Below are 25,058 nucleotides of genomic sequence, written 5' to 3'. Positions count from 1 at the left end.
TTCTCTGGAAGGAGCTGACTACCTATATTGTTTATATTAAATATCTAGGTGACAATTTTGACTACACGCTAAAATCTGTTGAACGTATTATGTAATTAATATTATAATTGAAATAACTGGTATCTCTGTGTGGGCCGTGTGAGGCTATACCTACATAATATTTTATGTATATGTTTTATTTACAACTATTAGTTTTAAATTAAAATTACATTCGATTGATTGAATTTATTCTGATTTAAAATTTCAAACTTTTATCTGAACATATGAATTACCTACAGGTTTTATTATAATACTTATAATATGCTTAGTGTTAATTTAAATCAATATCAATTTTATTTTAATACAAGAATTAAAGATAATTTTAATTATACCATTAAATCATACTAATTTTTAACTCAAAGTTTAACTAGAGATATTTTTATTACTTAAATAAAACATTAACTTTGATAATTTAAATAACTATAATATAATATTACACATAATTATTATATATGTTAAAAATATTCTTTCATACTTTTAATTAGTAATAATTTTTATATATTGAATTCTGGTGTCATAAAATATTTTCTATATAACTTATGTTTTACTAAGATTTCGGCTAATCCAAATTCAAACACATAATTTTATTTGAAATGCTATTTCTTTATTATGCATTTTTTAGTTGCAATAATATTATTATTATTATTTTAAACATCTTTAATGTGATATTTCATTAACATAAGTACATTTGTGAAGAGATATAAAATTCCACACAACAGGGATAAGTCACATTAATTTCTTTACCTTGATTATTTACTACAAATTATTTAATTAATTTTAAATCCATTTCACATAATATTATTTTATTCCATCCCTATAATAAAATTCTTGTGACGTAATAAAAGGTTTTTATTCTGTCCACCATTTAATATTACTTGCCAAACTCGATAAATACGTATCAAGATCATTTCAAATTATCTAATACGCAGTTTCATAGAAAATCCTAATCAATATATATGAATAAAAAGTAATTGAGCGATTATCTTATTTCAAATCACGAAATACCTAAGTACAGTATTGGGTCATCTTCCGTTTATTGTGTTTATTAACGACTTATTTAAAATAAAGTGTACTAGATAAATGAATAAATAAAATTTGCTGATGAGTGATGACACAACAAATTATTATTGATGATATGAATAAAAATAACATATAATAAATCTACTTATGTATAAATTATTATCAAAATCTTGTTTAATGATAATCTTTGAGAAATGAGTTCAAAACTTGCATTATTAACTTTATAAAATGTATCATCGCATAATGAAAATAGCATTCTTAAGTTCTATCATACTGATCTTTGATTGTACCATGTTGACTACAAGTATACTCGGTGATAATAATAGTGATCTCGAGTGTTTGAGTGTAATTGTACTTATTTTTTCATTTAATAAGGCGAAGTATTACAATGTAAGTTAACCATAAATTGCAACAAAATATTAACTATGAAATTCAAAATTGTAATAGGTATTTTAAAACAAACCTTACCTATACATGATATGATATGTCTTTTTATACAGGTAGATACATTTTAATTTCTATATAACTACTATTAGGGTAAAATAAACTAATATAATATTGTATTTCATTACTAAATATAAAACAGAATTCGAAAAACTAAACCTTGACAATACTAACACTAAGTTGTCAATGGTATTAAATATTTATGTTGATATTTGTTCACAAATATTGGATTTTATAAAATAAAGTAAACTTATTATCTTAAACAATTAAAATTTTTGTGATTTATTCTTGAATGGGATATTCATAATGCATTAATAACCTATTTTGTTATAATTATGCAATCATTACTACCTAATAAATTAATAATATGAGTAAATATTAAGAAATAATAATAATTCCTTAACAAGCATAGTAAAATATCTTTCAGAGACAATTATTTTAAATTATCGATTTATATTTGTGTAGTATGATTAATATTAATTGTAGTATTTGTACATACACATATAAAACATATATATATAAATAATGAAAATTAATTCAATTTAATTAATTGATACTACAAAAGTATTTTTTTTAAATGAAGTATAAAATTAATGTTTAAAATGGCATCATTTCCTTCTTTAAAAAATATATGTTTACCTTAATGGGTAACGTAAATAGTCTTACATAATTTATTTTTATTTTTACATAAAATAAACTAAAAAAAATTTGTATGGAACTATAGAAGTTATTAGTGTTAATTAACAAAGTGTAAATCTAACTAAGTGTAACATTTCTGAAACAATTATCTACATAAGTATTATCTAGTTTCAAATATTGTTTAGATTAAATTGAATATTTTAGTAGTTAGTGATGGCTAAGATTTTTTCTTGAGAGACAATTTTGTTTTTCAATTACCATAAGAATCTTAACTAAATTATAAACCTTAATTATGTTCCATACATTTCATTTGTCAAATCATAAAATCATAAATTATAGAAGAATATTAAAAATAAATTACACTATTATTACTATTATTATTATTATTATTTGATATTCTTATAAATACTTTGGTTGTACGCCATGATTTAAAATATCTAATAAAAAATATAATATCTTTAATTATATGATATTATACAAATATATTATGTTAATATACAAGATTAGGTTTATCATACAGTATAAACGTATGGAAATTTTATGAAATATAAGCAATTTTATTTTATTTGAATTTGTAAAATAACAAGTGAATCATAGTTAGGGTTAAACAAATAATATGGGAAACACTAACTAACTTACCCAACCTGATTAAAATAATGTAAAGTACGTACTTACTATATATATTTTTAATAAATTCAATTCAATAATATAACGAACAATATTACACAGATTTTTGTTACATGATATAATAATGTTTAAAATCTTTAAATTGCACAATCAAATATTTAAATAAAGGATAACTCCGTATTGATAAAATATTGATTTAAAGTAATATATTTAACTATTTTTTTTAAATCATTTAAACTGTATATAATTAAAACTAGTCAATATAAAACGCATTAGCACGATATATATTAATTATGTTAATATGGTATTTTATGTTAGTGAATATACATTTTTAAAAACGTTTACTGGTCATCTTGAGCAGTAGCTTCGACGTATATATATTTACTAAAAATTAAAACATTATAAAATACCTAATCAATAGTCTTTGATCCAAACACAATCTAAAAAGTATTATTTATTTATTTCTAATTACATTTTGCATTTTTTATAACTTACTTCATCCATTAATTAATAAGGTATTCGTTTGACTTTGATTAAAATCTTTTTTGTTAATATTTTAAAGATTCGTCTATTAATCACCATTTTCTTATCGTGCACTAACCATAAACTATTAAAAAAGTAATATTAAAGCATTGTATTTTTCCATTGGACTAGAAAAAATCAGATCAAGTTTACGTGAACGAAAACCATCGCCTCCAACCATAAGAGGACAACATTGCTGGCCGACACATTACAGCCCATTTACAAATTAGAACAGTCTAATAAATTAATTAATTTTGCTAGTAACGGTACTATAGGTGGATTCAAAAGTGGTGACTAAACCAACCCGACCATTAAAAAAGATTTATATTTTATTAACATATTTTACAATGTTTGAGAAAGAATTTTATTTTTCATACTTTACGGAAATATAAAACCCAGATGGTGCAACAAATGTTTTGAATAATCGATTTACCAGAAGAATTTTGGTAATATCCTTCTGCTTTTTGTCATCTATAGTTGTTTATAATAATAAATAATTATAAACTATATTGTTATAGACGTAATATTGTATTAACGACATTTTCATATATTATTATTATTATATACAACTTTGACATAATTATCTACACATAAAAATCGCACCATAAATATTTTTAATCAATGATGTGTATAAAATAAATACATACGACACTATATGTATAGGTTAACAGTATTTTACCCGAAAATCCATAAGCCCGTAACGATTTTTCCTGAACATCAAATCGATATTAAAGTCAATAAATTATTATACGTATAAAATATAAAAATTAATAATAACATAAATTATGTAGTATAATATTAATTAAATATTAAAAAGACATGTCGTTGTAACGACGGTAAATTTCGATAAAGGTAAGATACCCGTACTTTTTCGTAAATATTATCTTTATATTAATAAATTATTATTGATAGATTAAAATTTGGAATATATGTATAACAATAGTTGCATTTTAATTATAGGTATAAAATATAGTATATAAAAAATATGCCACTGTAGCTCTTCGTAATAACAAAATTTTTTAATTTTTAAAATTTGTATTTCGGGAACAACAACCGTCGGAAAAAGGGCGCTTGGAATAAAGGTTTTGAGTTTTTAGACTTTCGGGAAAAATACGAATCGAAAATTTCGATTCAGGAAAAATGGCGGGTACCATACGTATACTCGTATGTCTATATGAGTTGGATTCATTGTATGAACAATTAAAGTAAAATTGATTTTATTTTCAATGATTAGTAATTATAATTTCTGTATATAAAATTTTATTAAAGATATAAATGGAAAATAAATTTATTATTATTTATTATGTAATTTAATTTTATGAAAAATAATAACTTAAATCAGTTACGCTTGAATCAATAAAGCTCATTACTTTTTTTGTATGAAATAACAATTAACTGTACCTATATATTATAATGACTATGTGAAATATATCTTCGTAATGAATGATAATTTAATTTTCAAAGAATTAGTATTCGCATTTTATCCTTGCTAAACAATAAAAGCTAATGGAATAAACATTGTATTTTCTGTTAGAAATAAGAAATTGCACATCGGTTAAAAAAAATAATATATATTTTACTATGTTCGACGTAAAATAATTTAAATTTATTTTATAAGACCCGAGTTTGTAAAGTTTAAAAGTATATTGTTCTCAAAATAGGTTATTTAATTGAACATTACATTGTACTCTTTAAATTATTTTATTTGTTTTCTAAATTACATTTTACCCGTGTTATTTTATTCTCTTATATTACTTAATTAAAAAATGTATTCAATTTTGAGAAATTTATGAGAACACACAATTTATGTATATTTTGAACTATTAAATGCAGTGAAATTACTTTTAACGTTTTTGTTAAATAGTTTTCTCTTATAAACTTTCACTGAATATTTTCCAAAAACAATTTTATTTAAAAAAAAATATATAATTAATTTAATTTGATTATTTATAATGCATTTAATATCATCAAAATAAAATGTTTCATTTTAATTGAATAAAAATAAATGATGAAAATAATATTTACAATATAAATGATTTATCTATGTCCTGTAAGTAATACTTGTATTAGAGATAGGAGTTATGAAAAATAAACAAATTTGTATAATAAATTCTTACATACAAAATAAAATACCTATATTATAAGGACAATGGACATGATAATAGTATATATTTATAGGAATAAATTATTATAATATTATACAATATATACAGTGAGGAAGAGAAAAAAATATATAATATATTAAATATAAAAAACAAAAGAAAGGTTATAAAATAATAAAAATATATAATATGCAACTAAACGTAAATAATAATTATTAATTAATAGTCATAATAATTTTTAATTTTTAATTTTTTCAATATTTATATACAGCCAATTATTTAAAATAATTGTTTCCACTTATGTAACTGAGAATTAAATAATTTTATATTTTGATGTTATAATATGCCGAGTCTTTCTTTTAGATTCCTTTTAAGTTATTTTGATTTTAATTACCTGAACTTTATTTCAAAAATGAAACAAATATATAAAATTATATAAATTATCATTTAAATAGGTATTAATATTATATCATTTATTTTCATTTAATTGATTTATTATATGTTTAAAAAGCTATGAGAATTTAACGATTTTATAGTTATGTTATAAAAAAGAAAATATTTTTTCCTCTCGAAAATTTAAATAGTTAAATGCGTATACTTATATTTTATGCCACCGTGTTTCACAGGTTAAAAACGCTATTATACTTTTTATATTGTTGTACAACTAAAAATTATAAAATTAATAATACATTTGGCAATTGAAAGAAAAGTTGGTTAATATTTGCAGTTGACGTTTCATTGATTGATGATAACACCTAACGTATAATGGTAAACTTAATTAATGAAGTTGCCAGTTGGTATCCGAAAATAATGGTTTAAAGTTTGGCGAAGAAAATAAAGTACTTACACATAATAATTTAGATTCTAATAGAAGAATTGAGAATTTCAAAAATTAATAATATGTTGTGTTATTAGTTTAACGGTGTAATTAATTATTACAAAATAAAAACTAAAAATTATTGAATTAGTCAAATATAATCTAATATTTTTATTTTTTTATAAATTTTTGTTAAATAATTAAAATAATGAATTAGTCAACAAATAGTTATTTTCTATAATATAATATTAGAATATACAATAATTTAGAAGTTTTGAAACATTTAACATAGATAATAGGTATTGGTACAAGTAAAAAATGTATTTATATTTTATTAAAAAAAATATCAACAGTAATATTTAATGAAAATAAATAATTTAATATTTACAAGTATCAAAAGAGACTGAAAATTAATCTAAGAATAATTATAAAAAATAATATTAAAAAAAAACCAGAGTAATAATATTAGTGACATTGATGGATGTGCATTAGGTAAACAAACATTAATTTCATTTATTATTTTTAAAAATATTATTAAAATAAATGTATGACACTTTGTCGGGACAACTCAACGAATTCAATGTTATTTATTAAGAAGTTGTATTATACAATTTATTATGCTCCTTAGGACGTCACTCATACCATAAATAATATAGACAGAAACTATTTTCAGTTTTAATTTTGCTAAAAGCTGTTTGCGATTTTCTCGTTAAAGTTATTGACATAACTAAAAGCATATAATAAACGAGTGCTAAATTGTGTACAACTCTAATCCAATTATACGTTATATCTATTCAAATTAACAATAAAGAACTTAAAAAAAGTCATAAAATAGTTTTATTATTAATACGATGTTAACAATATTTTATATTGAATCTTTTATTATTATGACAAATACAAAGTAATACTTCAATCAATATCCCTATGTATACTATTTACATTTCATATTTCTCATTTTTATAAAATCTATTTTATAGTTATTGGGTTGGATAGTAAAATTTATTGCATTTATTTGTCAGATTATTTTTATTAAAGAAATATGATTAGATTCAAACTGTGTTAGCAAACTAGTAAATCATTTGATTAATGAAATAAATTCTTATCCCATTATAATCTTGATATATCAACTCAATGCAAACATTTTTAAAATATTTCTTGACCCGTTTTTTTAATTGAACTCTTTATGCTAATAAAACAATGTTAAATTTAACCGTTTTAAATGTTAACTAAAAATTAAAATATACAAATTTTAATACTGTCTGATCTTTAAAAATAGTTATTAAAAAACAATTTTTATTTTTTATAATTATTTTTTACAATTTTTACTACCATTTGCAATAAGTAATTACTATAAGGGAAATAATGTACCCATTAGCATACACATGAATGTAAAAAATTAAAAAAAAACTCTTTGGTATCATTTCGTATTTGATATGATTATTTAAATGAATACTCCTCTTTAAGCTTTTTAATACTTTATATGTATTAAAAGAAAATGGCAACAACTATGGTCTAAAATTATAAGCTTTATTCAAGGGATTTAAATCTATTTAAAAAAATTCTTAAAAGATACAGTCATGATAGTTAATAGACTCTGCAGAGGAAAAAAGCATTTTTGCTAAAGGTTTGGAAATCTACAAATTATAAAACTTAATTCGCTATATTAATCTACAAATATTAATCACACCATTATGGATTTATCAGAGCTATAACTTCACTATCGTGATTAAGCCACAATATATTACCATTTAAGTTCTAACTTACTGTAAGTTATGGCTAATTATATATTTAAATGCAAATATCTTAAAAATTTTGCACAACGACTCATAAACGAAACAATTACTGTTTGTACATACTGAATTCATCTACACGCTGTATTGATATAATTTTATTCTACAAACGGGTTTTATTATAACAGCTTATAGAATAATAAATGAATGCATAATATTATAACAATATACACACAAAAATATATAAAATGAAAACTATTTTGTTTTATACAATTTCATTATAGTATAAAAACAGTAAATATATAGCTACACTGCACTGTAAAGTTTTATATTCATTATAATAAAAAAAAAAGTAATACCATAAAACGCGTAAATAACAGAATAACGTAATAGATCAATAAAAAAAACAAAACATCAACTTAGGTCTTTAGTTTTTAAATTCACTTATTTTTTACTATTGAAATAGATCAAGTTATTAATACACGTCCACAAATTATTTTTAAATAAAAAAAGATTCTCAAGAATTGCCTACAGAATAAATAATAGTTGATAGGTATTTTATATTATTTCAATCAAGTTTTTATCCATTATATTAATTTTTCAATCCCTGACAAATCAATATTCAAATACCTATTCAATATTGTTAAAATAATTCTAAAAAAAAAAAATAATTAAAACCTAAAATTATTAAAATTTAAATTATTTTTAGTTTTAAAAATATATTAATCGGAGTAATTAATTTAATGTATTACAATAATCTTTTCAGACAATTTTCGTTATTTAAGATGAAATTGTTTTACTATAGAAATACACTGTATATTGTTATAAAGTACCTATCAAATAAAATAAAAAAATACAAATTTAATTTTTTTTTCTTGAAAAATTAACCTGCTAGATACTAAATATGAATGACACCATTTTTACTCAATCATAAACACTAAATGATAAGATACGTTTTACCAAAATTGGATATTAGCCAAAATCGTCAATTATCTATTACTTTCAAGAAATTTAAATTTAAAAATTAATTTTTATAGATATGAATCCTTATAAACTACTACTTTCTTAGTATTGTTAAGCTCGTTTTATTAACGTTTTGTGAAAAATCATAAACAATTCTATTTTATAAATACAATAATAAAAATATACTATTTGAAGTTACAACTTATATTTCAATATTATGTTTCTGAAACACAATGGTCCATTTATTGAAGTTTTCTCTAGACTTTTTGTTATTTTTGTACAGGTGTTTTGTTACAATAAACATGGTAGCTTAACCCATTCATGATGAAATAAAGTAGTGAGTAAAGCATTTATGATTTTGGAACGTGTTTAAACTACATTTTAATGTTTTTAACTTTATCCATGATATAAAAATATAAAAATAAATTACACAGAATAGATACAATTTACAAAACAACCATCATTTAGAACCATATATTTTTTTTTATTATTATTATTTATTTAAAATAACCATTACAGTTTTGGTTATAATAATGTTTAAAGTTTTCACTGTGTAATGGTTTCAGTTTGACTGTGTTAAAAATAATTAATAATTATAGAAATGTGTTATTTGAAATGAATTGACAAATTGTTCAAAAAATAAACTTTTAAAGATTTATTGAATTTAAAACTGTCAGATTAAAAGGGGTTTTAAAGTGGAAACTTCGTCCAGTAACTTTAATTTCTTCGATAAATCACAGAATAATTAATCGCAACTCTGTAAATTCTAAATTAGTAGTAGTAAGAATCTCCGATTTAATATATGAAAGTAAAAATATATGTTACAAAACTAGAGTACATAATACATCATTAACTAATTTTGACAGTTGTTACTGACAAGTAAATAAATGATTTTCCGTTACACATAATGTACTCTATAAACATCATACTGATAAATGAAACAACGAGCATACTAGGTAGGTAAAAGCGTAAAATAATTAAAAAGAATACAAAAACTTTGTGATGTAATTGTTTGTTGTGTGAAACTTTGACGAAATATTAACTTGATAAACAGAACTGCTAATATCAGTTTACAAGTACGACATGGTTATCTATTATTTGGAATACTAAGAGAAATATTAATAATCGTACATATTAAAATATAATAAGAATAGGTACCTATATGAAAATATACAATTCATTAAACTTAACAATTATACTATAGTGATTTTTATTTTGTAATAATATTTTCAATCGCGACTTGATATGACTATATTACATTTTTAAACATTATTTATTTTAGAAACTCAATGACGCTTTAATATTTAAATATGTATATAATATAATATGTGGATTACATTCACCTTTGTAGATAACGTTAAAGGTACTGATGGTTCTTAATATACATTTTTGAAGTATAAGTACAATACACACAGTTCAGTCATATTATTATCATTATTTTACGAGTTGACATTAATACACATTTCAAGGTAAGTACGACACAATGGACGAGAATTCATGATGATGTATAATTCGGTTTTTAGTTAACGAACAAAATAAAGTAAAAAAGTATTGTTATAAAGATCTTAAAAACTCCTAAACAGTCTAAACGCTTTAGTTGTACTTTAAGAACAATAAATTATTGTTATTTTGAAGAGTCTTGAAAAGACATGGATCATTTGGATAACGGAAATAAATAAAACAAAAAACATTATTTTGGCAAATAGAGCAAAAAAGCTTATTATGTATATATATTTTTTGTTCAAGAACTGTACAAATCAAAAGTCTAATCAGGTTATTAATAGCAGACACACCGCTTTTTCGGGCACTTCGCTCCATAGACAATACATTGGTCCTGGCAATATTCGTCAGCTCCGGGTAATCCTTTTATTTCACCGATTCCAGTACATTGTTCACTAAAAATATAACCAACCGATATTTAATTGGCTCGATTATTTGAAGAAAAAAAATGACGCATGATGCCATAATGAAACTTACGGGCAAGTACAGAATTCTTCGGGGCAATTTGACGGAAAGTTTACACAATTGTTTTCACACCATTTGTCCATGCCGGGAACAATGCGATACTTCTGCGTTGCAACACATACTTGGGCCCTAAATTAAAAGTAAACATTTATATTATATACAATGAATAAACATATCTACGCTGTTTATTTGTAAATATGAAATTTGTTTAAATAAAATTAAAATAATTCTTCTTTATCCTACAAGTTAATTTTAATAAATAAATAAGTAAATATGGAGTTTATCCTAATGTACGACGAAATTGGTTAAAAATAAGCTAAATTATACATAATGAAAATTATAAAACATCATGAAAAGTGGTTTTCAATATTTAATAAAATATTGAAATTTAAAAAGAAAATTGAATCTATGTAGAAATACTTTGAACATTATGATATTATATAGAATACTATCTAATCATCGTTAAATTATAGTATTACATTATTTAATTAAAAAACAAATATAATAAAACATATATTTCATAAAATGTCAATATGTGTTGTTTTCAATTTGTTTTACGACCGTAAATTACAAACGACACCTAAATAATATTATATAGTATACAGCAGTCAATAATAATTTCTACTTGCGTATTTAAGTAGGAACTTATAATATAATGATATTAATATTATATCTCTAGGTTATTTTGTGTAAAATGGGTCAAGTGATGTTATCTAAAATATTTTCATTTTGTTTATAAGGACAGTTGTTCACAATAGCATTAAGTTTTATGATCCAAAAAGATAATAATATGTTGTCTTTACTCTGTAACCACTTAAAATGCTTTGTGTGTAATAACTAATAAGTCGGGTTAACTTAACTTTGTATTTTCAAATTTCATAAGGTTTAATTGCTTAAGTTCACATATTACACTTATTATGAATTTGTAACAAATCCCATTTTTAACAGACAAAATTCGAAACGTATAGTTCTTTTCGGATATAAGACAATTATGGTATTATACATATTTTTATTATTGTTATTATAGTTTTTAAAGCTAAAATATAAAAATATTTATATATACATAATATGTATACATTAATTTGTTTTCTTACTGTATGGTTTAATTCAAATTTATATAATATTACGCATTATATGAAAAACTACATAACTGTTTGGTTTTGACAAAATATATGAAAGTATGCAAAACATTTTTCAGCAATAATATTCAAACAATTTTAATATTACATAAATATAAAATCAGAAAGTTTATTATTATTTCATAGAAATAAAAAAAAACCCCGAAGGATTGAAATTGAAATATAAATTAAAATTCTTTAATGTTTAACCAAATTCTGAAATGTATAAAATAATCTTGTATTATTAATCTTGTTTTTATCAGGAATATATTTAAGAAAATAATAATATAATATTATACGAGAACTGTATAATATTGACATTTTAGCAGGTGCGTTAATATTGGTAATGCTTCACCACGAAAATAAAATTGAATGAACATAAATAATGTGATTACGTATATGCATTTTGTAATGTAATTGTTCTCGATTATATATTTTATTTCATTATGATAAAAAAAATTCAAGGAATTTATACGCTTTATTATACTCGATTAAGACCAATTGATATCCATTAATAATTAAAAATGTTATTGTTTTTATCATGACAAGAAATAGAATTTTTCAAAAACTTGTTCTAGAAATAAAACCAATAAATCACCAGAAGGCCATATTAGTTAATACTGACTTTATTATAAGTTTAAAAAACTTTTGAATAGCATTCATTTCCATAGTATTAAAAAAGTTTCCGGCATTAACAATTTACCTGAGTCTCGAGTCACTAACAAAAATGAATTATTATTCGTTAAAATATGATTTTATTTATTTATGCATATTTTTATGTATTGTAAACTTTATTAAGACCAACAAAAGTGGAGAAACTCTGAATATATTAAAATACAGTCATGTATTCTTAGCATTTGTAAGTTGACATTTTGAATTATCTTTGCGTACTTTTAAAACATTTTACTCTGAATTATTACTTTAACATTTTACCTACTAAATAAATATTTCTATGTTGATTATTTAGAAATGGTGTATGTAACATTGTTAGTTTTTTATTTTAACTGAATCAGAATTAATTCATATTGTCAAAAGAAAAATTATTTTTGTACTGGACTTGCAACGATTAATATTACCTACTAGTATATAACTTTAATAATAATTAAATAAATTGACAAATACTTACAAAGCATATTATGGTTGCAAAAAACCAATTATGCAAAAAAAAAAATAAATATTTTTAAAAATACGCAAATTGCAAAAACAACAATTATCAGTTAGGTACTAAAAACCTTAGTTGATAATTCTAAAATTAAATGAAATATTATTATCATCAAAAATTGTTTTAAAAATATATTTCGTTCTTATTTTCATAAAACTAAATACTGATTATCCATGACAATGAAAAAATACTAAGTAAGTAGGTAAGTAGAACATTTTTAAAATTAAAATTAAGTCAAACATAATAAATATTTTATTTTAGTATACGATATTCAATTGAAAATATGTTTGAATAATAAATCATACAATTAATTTAAAATTAATATTTTATGAAAAATGATTTACATTTTTAATATTTGTATAAAAAGAAAACCCAACTCTATTTTGTAAAATGGTTTATTAATATTTAATTATTCCATTAAAATAAAGATTTTCGAATTGCTACTTAGTGAAAATGTATGGCTGTTACTGAAAGCTGGAAAGTGACAAATATATTAATATATATAACCACAAAAAGCTTTTTCAGAGTGGAAACTTATAACTTGAGCCACTGTTTTCACTTGTACATGAAATTAATTAAATATAAAGTAATTTCCTACTTAAATTTTGAAACTTTCCTTTGAAAATGTTTATAAATGAAGAATTTAAATGAGTTTTATTAAATTTTAATAATTTATAAGACATGTTTAAGTATTTTATAATTAATATTGATGAAATTAAATGCGTATTTATAAACTATAATGGGAAGAAAATACTTATTCAAATTTTTCAGTCGAATAATATAATAGGCTAGCTTGTTATATGGTTATACTTATAGACTAAATTATGGATATCATTAATAATTAATTGAAATATTAATAGTATAACAAAATAAACAGATATACCTTGGATGTTTGTAATGTTTGTATTAACTATTTTACGGATATACTATTTTCCGTATCGATTGTTAAAAGAAAAAATTCTCTAACAGCGTTGGTTTATATACACTAAGCAGTACAGAATAAAAAGCTATATAACGCATTTTTTCGTTATATTTAACAGAATTAAATACCATAAAAATGTCAACGATCGTGTATAACCATAAAATTATGAACGTCGCCATCGTCCGTAGATAATCACGACCGTACTGTTACATAGGACGAATGGGACGCGTGAAAAAATTAACGATTTCGAAAAAAAAAACAGTCATATTATTATGTCGTGCCTTATACCATATCGGCGTAACGGAGAAAAACTCACATTATTATTCTATATGTGGTATAAGACACAAGGGGAAAAGATCTTCAGATCGAAACACGACCGTTTTAGCCATACTCCATTATTTTCCAGTCGTGTTTTGAGAGCCTGCAGACACTCAAACAAATAAAACGTTTAACGCTCGAAACCGGTAGGTAACAATACTAACAAATCGGAAACACCGAGTCTTGCTATCGTCATTGCAGTCGGTAAATTCTTGGCCAATTTAGTTCACCAGTTAACCGAATAAATATATATTTTGTATTATAAGTGTTTTAAAAGGACAATTATTCTAGAATTTAAATATACATATTCTGTGCTATGCAATATGTATTGTTTTATTTTGTTTTTATAGAAGAAATATTTAAAATTGAAATTCTATATTGATTTTTCCATTATACTCAGTAAAAGTAGTGTAAATTCACTGAGAAATTTTCAATGATCTAATTTTGTTCATCTACATAAATGCACACACATTTAACTTCTAAAATATTTTAACAACCTATTACTATGGCTGAATTGTATATGTATAATACATTTTAAAGGTTGTTATTTTTATGCAAAGAAGTTATATAACTTGAGTTATATAATAAGTTATTAATATAGTTCTAAGTTATTGACCTAATAGCTATAGAACAAGTATATTTAATTACACTAACCTATCCACTATGTATAATGTATATATTGGTAATATATATATTTAATTATTTAGACAATAACGATATGAAAAAAGAAAACAAATAGTTAATACTTATTCTAACTATCATAACACCCCCGATTTCGAGTAAACTGTATTTTTTGCAAAACCTATATAAACGTTTTTCTAAAAATTGTTTCAATTAATAAATTTGGTATTTTTATTGTTAACACAAATTCAAATCCCCTCACACAGTATATTGTACATAACACCAACCCCTAAATGTGGGATAGGGTCATAATATTATTATTGCCCATGTTTTTGGCATATTATAATAAACCTGTGTGAGTGTGTGTGTGTATTAGAGTGTAAAAGAGGATAAGCGCGATAGGCAAATCGACGGCACGCGTGCGACATACTTGACCACAAGTGGGTAATAAATCTGCGGCGCTATCCTCAAGTCACCACCCCGGAGAGCCGAACTAAAGTAGAGTTGCTGCGGCCTGTTGTGTATGAACTGCGGTGGTAGACCCGACGTGCTGGTCACAATTCGGACGTCCGCACAGTTCCGGAACGTTTCCGGTCGCCCGCAACCCAGTCCTTCTGTCCCGTTGTCGCATTTTCCCCACATGTTACCTGTGAACAAACGCATTACGATTACGACGACTGCCGAGACATCGCGAGCTTATAGAATTTATACATTACGTACATTAAGTACGTTTCAAAAACAATAACATTTTTTTAATGGCGTTAAAACAACGTTAAATAATAATCTAACTGTATTATTATGATTCCATTGTGGCGAGAGATAATTTGGGCATACATTTTTGGAAAGTTTGGCGAAATTTGCTTAAGATTTTTATTTTCAAGGAGACAAGGATCGCATAGTATTTCACCGTGGCTTTTCTGATAAAATTATTTCGTGCGCCATTACCTGCTGGTCTTAACTATGTGTCATATTCTATCGTATATATGCTCAAGTACACTGCTACAATAATAAATACAATTGATAATAATATCTGTTCAAGTTCGATTAGAGTAAGTACCAAAGGAAATAATATTTTTACGCGGAATCAATTTAGAAAATTTTACTGTGAAATAAAAAATATGCGTCGTATCAAACTCAAATATTAACGTTCCATTTTATATAAACATAAATAAACAAATAGTCCACGAGTTATCACATTCAAAAAAAAATTGCACTTTTTATAATTATAACAATTCTTTGAATATACAATGTCAATTACAGCAAATTTATTTACACACTTCTCTCCGGTGTTCAAAATCATAAATAAAAAGTTTTTGGCCCATATAATATTATTTTACAACTGTAATTTCTTCAAGATTAAAAGTTAATTTTTATTAATTGGTATTAGTACAATACTCGTAATATGTGTAAGTATTATAAATGTACATTTTGATTTATTTAAAAAAAAAAACATAAAAAAGTTGGCTACGTTGTAATAAAAATACTATTACATAGATAAATAATTAATATAATTTTGAAATATATTTGATTTAAATTTAAATATTAATTTAGTATTATTATTCACCATATTATTGGTACTAAAGATTTTGTGTACTTCAATTGTTTTACGATCATATTATTATTTAATAAGTAGTAATAATGTATAATGTAAATTATCGAAATTCTAACTAATTATGTATGACTTCTATAGTATGTGTAACATTAAACGAGAACAATTTTTTAAAGAAATACAGTGTATAACTAATCACAAAAATGTAACATAATTTACTTACAGTTATTCTAAAACTGTTTAAAATAAATAAAATACAATACAAACTCGTGAATTATTATTTAACAGTATATGTGGTATAGTACAAAATCATGTAGACGAGTACTCTGTTTGCTTGAGCGGTATGACCACAGTTGTATTAAAATAAGTTTATAAAGCACTTTGCTGCTAATGACATAATAATATGACAAAATAACAAAACACAAAATAATAGTATAGAAACATAACAATAGTGACTAATATCTATTGTTAATTTATTCTATGGCAAAACGTATACAGTACTCGAGTAAATCCCTCTCGGAACCACATCGTCTCTTCCGCTCAACATAAAACGATAGTAGCCGCAGATGGTGGCCATTGCAGTTCCGATACAACTTTCAAAATCGCATAAAATCGTGTTTCATTAATATTATTAAAGATGTATATTATATTTTATCAGATTCATGAAAATGAAAATTTAAATATAAATGGTAAATACAATAAGTAATATTGTAATAAATAATAATAATAATTTGTTACATAACATTAATAATTTTATACTGCAAATGACACGGATGTAGTTTATTTTACATTTAGGTACACATAATTATGTTGTCTACTTTTGTTTTAATGTACGCAAGACTAGTATTTGGTTTTGGATTTCAAGGTGTCATCTAATTTGTATACTCGAGAAAATACACCAATATACGTGAAAACGCAATAATAATCTATTGTGTACACAGCTGATTAGTAAAATAAATGGAAAAATATTTTTAATACTATAAATACTACTCATATGTACTTTTGTGTGTAAATACAATTTATATTGATTATAATATAATAAAGGCTTGAATAATGAGGAAAACAATATATTACACAAACTACATAAAGTAACAAAATACTATCTACGTGATGTGCATTATTATATAGTTATTTTTAAAGAAAAATCAAATTTCGTCCCGTGAATAATGATTTAGGAATTATTTCATAATTTTAATGATCCCTAAAAGGAATTACTAATTTTATTAACTGTTACATTTTAAATCATATAAAAAAAAAATGAAAATTATTACTTATTACTTCATTGAAAAACACCCATTGCAATGGTGTAGCTAAATTATCTATCCAATATCCCGTGTTAGTATAATTATGTTATTAATTTTTATTGATTGTTAGTATATTATTATTAATAATATTATAATACTGTCTTTCTTTTTATAACGTATTGACAAAATATTATAAAAATTAATTTACAGTGTTTTAATAAAACATTATCATATATTTTGTAAAATACATGGAAAAATACATTCGCACAAGAACGGTGTACTAGATTACCTGTCATCAATATCGTAATCGTATTTATTATATTGAAGTACTTAGATCAAAGTTCGAATTCAAATAAAAGATAATATAGGCATATTACTTTAACGATGGATAAATCTTTTTTTTACTAGATCAATTAATTTCATGCATACAGTATAAACATTTTTTATAAAACAGAATAATTTCTATTAGTAAAATATTCTTATTACCTAAATTGTTTCAAATCATATTCGTATAAAAAAAAAAACCAATTGCACTTCAATTCATAAATAATTAATTTACAATACAATAAAAATTATTATTTCAATATAGTCGAGTATTTTTCGAGAGTAAATTCAATTTTCCAGGAATAAATTATCATGAAATAATTTTATATCAGATAAATATTTATTGTTTAAATATTTCATTTTATTTTCAGGAATTGATTTATTGCAATAATTTTAATTTCAAGTTTCTTGTATAAAAAAAAAAAGAAATATTCTAAGTTAATTTTAAAATAACAATAAATTTGCATGAACTTGATTTTATGTATAAGGCAAGAAATTTAATATTATATGCTCATTAGTTAACTTAGTTTTTTTTTTTAACAGAAACATTTTTAATTAAAAAATCTATTTAAGAAATCTATCTACTCAATTATTATATAAACTAATATATGTGCATACAAAATTTAATGATTCAAAATTTCAAATATTAACGTGCTAAAAATATTTTCAGAGGAAATATGATTGTAAGTATAGTATATAGAATATACCAAAGTTGTGACTCAGAATTTTGAATATAGTTGCAATAATCAAGAAAAAATACATTTCTTTATAAACTTAAAATAGTAACTCAAAAACGGTTTACTTTTATTTTTAAATAAGTAAAAAGAAAGTTTTAGAATAATTTAAGTTTTTCTGATTATCAAGATTATTTACTTAAAACCGCATGTGCAACACATACTAATATTATATTTATACTTATTGCTTTATCTGTAAAAGTTATCGAACGTGAATATATTAATTTTAGAATGCTATAGAAAATAAAACTAAAATGTTTTGGATTTAATTAAATATACATTCAATTTTATGTCCAATAAAAGCAATTCATTTAACAAATTTTAATCTAGAATTTTATACTAAAATTATGAAAATTATTTCAATTGCAGTTGTTATATTATATCAATTTAAATAATATACATCTGTAAACGTGATACTAATATTACTATATACTGAGAACTATACATCATAGTATATATAATCAATTAGTTTAATAATTACAAATAATATTATAAAAGCGTTATTAATAAAGTTAGTTTAATTAAGGTTAGGTATTATTCTCAGTTCTTAAGCAAGTACTGACTGAGATAAACTTTTTGTCATAGAAACTGACAGCGCATTGTGATTTTCTAAGAAATTGTTCAAATCTTTCAAATTTACATTTGATTTTAATTCAAATTAGAAATATAAGTTTAACAATAGTGATGACGTAATCTATAGTATATGTTTAAAAGTATTATCAATTTTTAAAATATATATATTTACTATAACCTACTATAAATAATTAAATATTTAAAATAGTGTTTAAAATAATATATCAAATGTATTAACACTTCAAATTAAAACATTTATCAAAGTAATAATTATGCTTTGTAATGTATTTTTTTAAATTTTAAAATTACTGTTGGACAAATTTCAGTGGAATCTTATATCAAATGTTTTTCAAGCTTTTCCATCAATCATAATATTTATTATTAATTTAAAATATTTGAACATTTTGAATGAACGCCTAAAAATAGTTTAAAATTAGTCCAAATATTTTGAAAAATGAATGTAATATGAAAAATATTGATTTAAGGAATGCTAAATTAATTTCTATAACTAATATTTTTTAAACTAATGCTAAATTAAAAAAATTGTTTTATGAGTAATCATGACAATAGATTAAAATTATCATAAGAAATTAATGTGACTTAACCCTAAATTTTTTTTTTAATTTTAGTAAGAACAACTTATTAGAAAGTCAATAAATAAATAATTACTTTAACACTTTACATTACTATGAAATACAATTTAAATATTTCATACTAAATATACTTAAGTAGTAAATGTAATAAGTATAAAATGTATATAACGACTAACGAGTCTAGTTACTCTAATAAATAACAGAAACACTCTTAAGTTTTTATAGGCACAATAAATTATTGACAAACTCTTAAAAAATATAACTTAATCGTTATCCTACTCACCCGTATAATAAGTCCATTGAAGAACACACTGAGAACACGTGAGATAAGGTGGTAATCTCACTTTGTACCTAAAAATATCTTTCTTCTTTGAATTTTCCGGGATAAGATATCGAACCTGTCGTGTACCAGATATATACAATGGATACCTTAAGAAAACAAGAAAAATGTTTGATTATAAATTTTTATAGTTATCTCTTTTTTTAAATTAATTAATATTTTTACTAATTTATTTTAAATACACGTCCGAAGGCATTCAGTACAGTAAATTAAAAATACTTAAACTAATTTGACAGTAAAAAAAACATAGATAGCAGAAATATACAACAAGTCTGTTAGCGTACTAATTTAATAAGTAAGTATAAAATACTAATTTGTATCGCTCTTTGAAAGGAATAAAATATCAAAATAAATAGTGTAGGTTATTACAAGAAAATATTACTCTGTTAATAAGATAAAAAAAGGTGTTTTGTGCTTAAAAACATGAAATGTCAGCTGGTTTTTAGAATTAAATGCAGGAACTGATATATTAATTAAACTAAGAAAAGCTGTCCTTAATTGAGCCGTTTAAGATTTTGTAAATAAGTGTGACATTAAAATATCTATGTCTTGAACTTAGAAAGTTCATATTTACTAGTCTCCTAAAGGATTCATACAAATTATCAGAAATTATGTAATTATAAGAAATTCTCAAATAAATAAAGCTTAGAAATGTATTTTGAACTTTTTTCATTTTTAAAAATTTGCGATTGCTTCTAATAATAAAGCCAAGTGACCGTGTGTTTTTGTTATTATTAATTGAATGTGCGTTGAAAATGAGAGTGAACAAAAAAAAAATTAATTCCAAGATCTATTTTATCCATTTGACTTTAGGTAGATGATAATCATCGGAGTAATAATCAATATTGATCAGAAATTTATCTTGTTAAAATTAAATATAATTAAAGTTATTAATGTTAACTTATAATTATCACTCCAGACTTTAAAATGATCGAAATCCCCTTGTAGTTTTTATCCATCCCCTAATGAATTAATATTATAGTATAATTTACAACATTATTTATTACAAATGTTATCAAATTATAACAAAAAAATATATCAAATAAAAATATATAAATGGTCTTGTGCTATTTATAAAGAAAATATTAAATCATTTCAATTGAAATTAATATTTACGTGCCCAATTGATAAACGCCTTATATAATAATGCTTAGATAATTTGTATAACTTTAACGTACACTTATTTGCTTACCTTTCTATACAGGACTGTGTCGCTTCGTATTTAGGATTATTATTTGGACAGAGATACATTTCAAATCTTCCTTTGTGGTTAGCAGTTAATTCAATTTCAACATCAATCGTCTGAAATCCAATGAACCATTTATTATTTTTACTATAATATTATAATGAAAAATAATTTAATTTTATATTAGTTTTTTGTGACGTAACATCAAACATTTATTTATTATTTTGAAGCAAAGTTTCACATAACTTTTCTACATTACCACTAGTAAAAATAATTTTTTTATAGCGTTTTTTTATAGAATTTTATATTATATAATAATATAAAGACAGTCTTATAACTCGAGTTATCTGAACATACATGAACATAATTCATAACATCATTACCGGATAAGAATTCAGGATGAATACAATTAATTTATTGCATTTAGAAACAAAATAATGATAAGAGTAATAACTAAATAATGTCTTCAAAATATTATATAATTTGATTCAATAATCGAATTGATATACCTTTTTTTTTTAACTAAAATTTCCCATGTATGTATTAAATATATATTCCGTATGACCACGCTACATGTAACTTTGTGAATGTTATTCATCATATTATATAATTTATTATTAATTAATGTAAAAAATGTTATACAAAAAATAAAATATAAAAAACATGAACAGTTTAAGTACCTATACGACAAATTATGATAAAGAAATAAATTCATCAAATTTTAATTTAGATCGCCAGTACCAACTAATTTAAATTTTTTTATATGTATTTATGTACCTATATACATTTTATTAAAAATAAATTAGAAAAGAGGTTGGTTGTTATCATAATTAAATCAAACATTAAAAAATTAAAAATACATCCATACTAAAAATTTCCGAATAACAATTTTTTTTTTCTAGTAACTGATATTTATATATTTTTTTTTAATATTGATGTACAATGTACATGGTTTACAAATGCACAAATTATAAATACCGCGGTGAATATAAAAACCCTTTAAAAATAATTGTCAATTTAATCAAAATCAAATAAAAATCAGTTGGTAATTTAAAATGTTTTCTTTACTATTCTAATGTCAAATTAAAAAAAAAAATAAGATCAACTAATAGTTTTTACTTATTATAAATATAATACTATTAGTTGGTTTATACTCGTATATATATATATAAATTAAAATATCACAATATTAATTTTTATTTTGTAATGAAAAATTTGAGCAGTAATATTACGATCGCCCCAATCGTTAGCGACATAGGTAAGCCGATAAAATAAGGTTTTAACAATTATATAGAATTAAACAATAAAAAATTATTCTACTTATAGAAATGTCAAAACTTTACGACCTACTTTATATAATATGGTACGTTTATTATCAGTTTAAAAATTGTAATATTTTAAGTTTATTAGTAAACCAATGTAATTAAAAATAAACGTATTATTTATTTAAGCTACATAAAGAGCTAAATTTATGAACAGCTAAAACAAACTTAAATTACTTTTTAGATGCAAATCCAATTTTCGTTTTAATTAAAGTATACTGTGTGCATAAACATAACTACGTTTCAACATTTTATGATCATCGAATTTCTTTAAAAATCAAAATTTACTGTATATTATACGATATCATTATCGTAAATTTTAAAAATGTTATTTTATGTTCATAATTACTATTGTAAACATACAATTTCTATGACACTAATTCATATTAGTTAACTTAAAATTTTTACGATTTTCATAAAGCTTTAGCTCATTAAAGGACTTCAATACTAAATGATATATACTGAGTAAAACTTTCGTCAAAACTTTTTCCCACATTGTGTATTATTAATATTTCACGAGGCCATAAAAGTTCTTAAGAAAAGTTAAAGTATAAATGGTAATTACTTCCACATAGATTTCGTATTAGGAGTTTTTCCTTTTTATACTTTGTAACCAAACTTTATTCAACAATCAAACAAGAAAGCAGTTCATCGAACACAATCATTGCAATGATATTTAGGTATAAATTACGGACAATAATAATAATATTAATTTATGATTGAAGAATAATAATCACGATAAACGTGCTCGAAACTATCACAATACCTAATGGCACGGTGTTATATTATGCGCATCATTTATTCGAGTATAATGACAAAACACTCATAATTGTTTCAATTGACCTTACCTGACCTGCAAAATAATGCCTGCTGATTATCCCTCTGCCGTATTCACCCCCCGCTTCGTGTCGCCTAGGCTGAGCTTGATCGTACGCATCCCCGCACACTCCGCATTTCCCGTCGTTAACGCTCCATTGAACTAAAAACATACATTATTACTGTCTTACTTGTTTTTTCTTGACTCTACGTTTCAATATTAGCAATTCGAGCTCGTAAAGTAAAAAAAAAAAAAATAATCAACGGATTTTCTCGATCTGGATCGTACCAGAATAACCTCCACAGAACAGTTCGTTATCGTTGTAATCGACCGGATTGGGATATCCGAACCGCCACATACTGTTTCTGGACGGTGGCTCCATAAGTCTCCCGTGTCCGGCCACAGAATCGAATTGATAGACCTATTGAAAACGAAAAATCGCTAAATTTAATACGAGTGAGTGTAAGTAGAAAATATATGTTGATAAATGCCCATCAAATATACCAATAATATAATATAGGTACCTTATCTATACGACAATAACAATAGCGTTGTTGTCCTGCATTTTATCGGTACTTCAATATGATATTCAAAAAAAATTATAAGAGATACCTATTGTAATATCAATTAAGAAAAATACTTAACACTTTACAAATGTATTTTAGACGCCAAAAAGTACTTATGTTTAGTAGCTATACTATCAAGTATTTACTTATGTTTGTCATAATCACATATTATATATTTTATTGAAGTTGTAGCAGTCATATAAAAACAAAGAAATAACATAGTATTTATAAATATAAATTCTGAAACGTGATGGTGAATACTTTCATTATTTATAGAAATTATACATGTACAAATACAATTATAAGTATTAATGTTTGCTTTTAATTTATGTTTCATAAAATAATATTTTATACATTGAAACTTTAATAAAGAGTAGGTACAAGACATAGGTACTTATAATGAATATTATGAATTAAGAACTGAGCAAAATATTAAAAAAAAAAAAAAACATTTAAACACCAGCATACAATATTTAATGTATTTTACAATTTTAATTCATAATAATATCTTAACTTCAATTAACTAACTTACTATTGTTAATTGTTTTTATATTATTGCATAACTTTTACATGTCAATTTATCAAAATTCGATGTTTATTTGGGGAAAAATAAAGATTATTCCGATAATAAAAATAATATCGTTACCTAACACTAAATAATAACATAAATTTAAAAATAAATGTAAGAATATTATAATAAATAATAATACACTACTAATATAACGATGATTGTGTTATCGTGAAGCTATTATCAGTGATTATTGTAATAATTTGTAAGTTAATTTGATTTCAGTATTTTTA

General features: G+C 22.9%; 1 protein-coding gene across 2 annotated transcripts in view; it reads right to left on the bottom strand.

The window, feature by feature from the left end:
• Positions 1-10,593: 10,593 nt before the first annotated feature.
• The window catches only part of LOC114131756 (uncharacterized), a 32,131-nt gene continuing 17,666 nt past the window's right edge, over positions 10,594-25,058 (bottom strand). For both annotated transcript variants that reach the window (XM_050201317.1, XM_027997055.2), the window contains exons 3-9: positions 23,980-24,112; positions 23,723-23,853; positions 21,559-21,668; positions 20,310-20,455; positions 15,440-15,656; positions 10,881-10,997; positions 10,594-10,798 (exon numbers count right to left, since the gene is read on the bottom strand). In XM_050201317.1, coding sequence (XP_050057274.1) covers positions 10,681-10,798; positions 10,881-10,997; positions 15,440-15,656; positions 20,310-20,455; positions 21,559-21,668; positions 23,723-23,853; positions 23,980-24,112 — 972 coding nt within the window. In that variant the 3' untranslated portion in view covers positions 10,594-10,680. The remainder of the gene's footprint in view (positions 10,799-10,880; positions 10,998-15,439; positions 15,657-20,309; positions 20,456-21,558; positions 21,669-23,722; positions 23,854-23,979; positions 24,113-25,058) is intronic.

The sequence above is a fragment of the Aphis gossypii genome, chromosome 2 (genome assembly GCF_020184175.1).
Source record: "Aphis gossypii isolate Hap1 chromosome 2, ASM2018417v2, whole genome shotgun sequence".
NCBI lineage: Eukaryota > Metazoa > Arthropoda > Insecta > Hemiptera > Aphididae > Aphis > Aphis gossypii.
The sequence above is the reverse complement of the archived record's forward strand: the minus strand, read 5'-3'. Positions and strand labels throughout refer to the sequence as shown.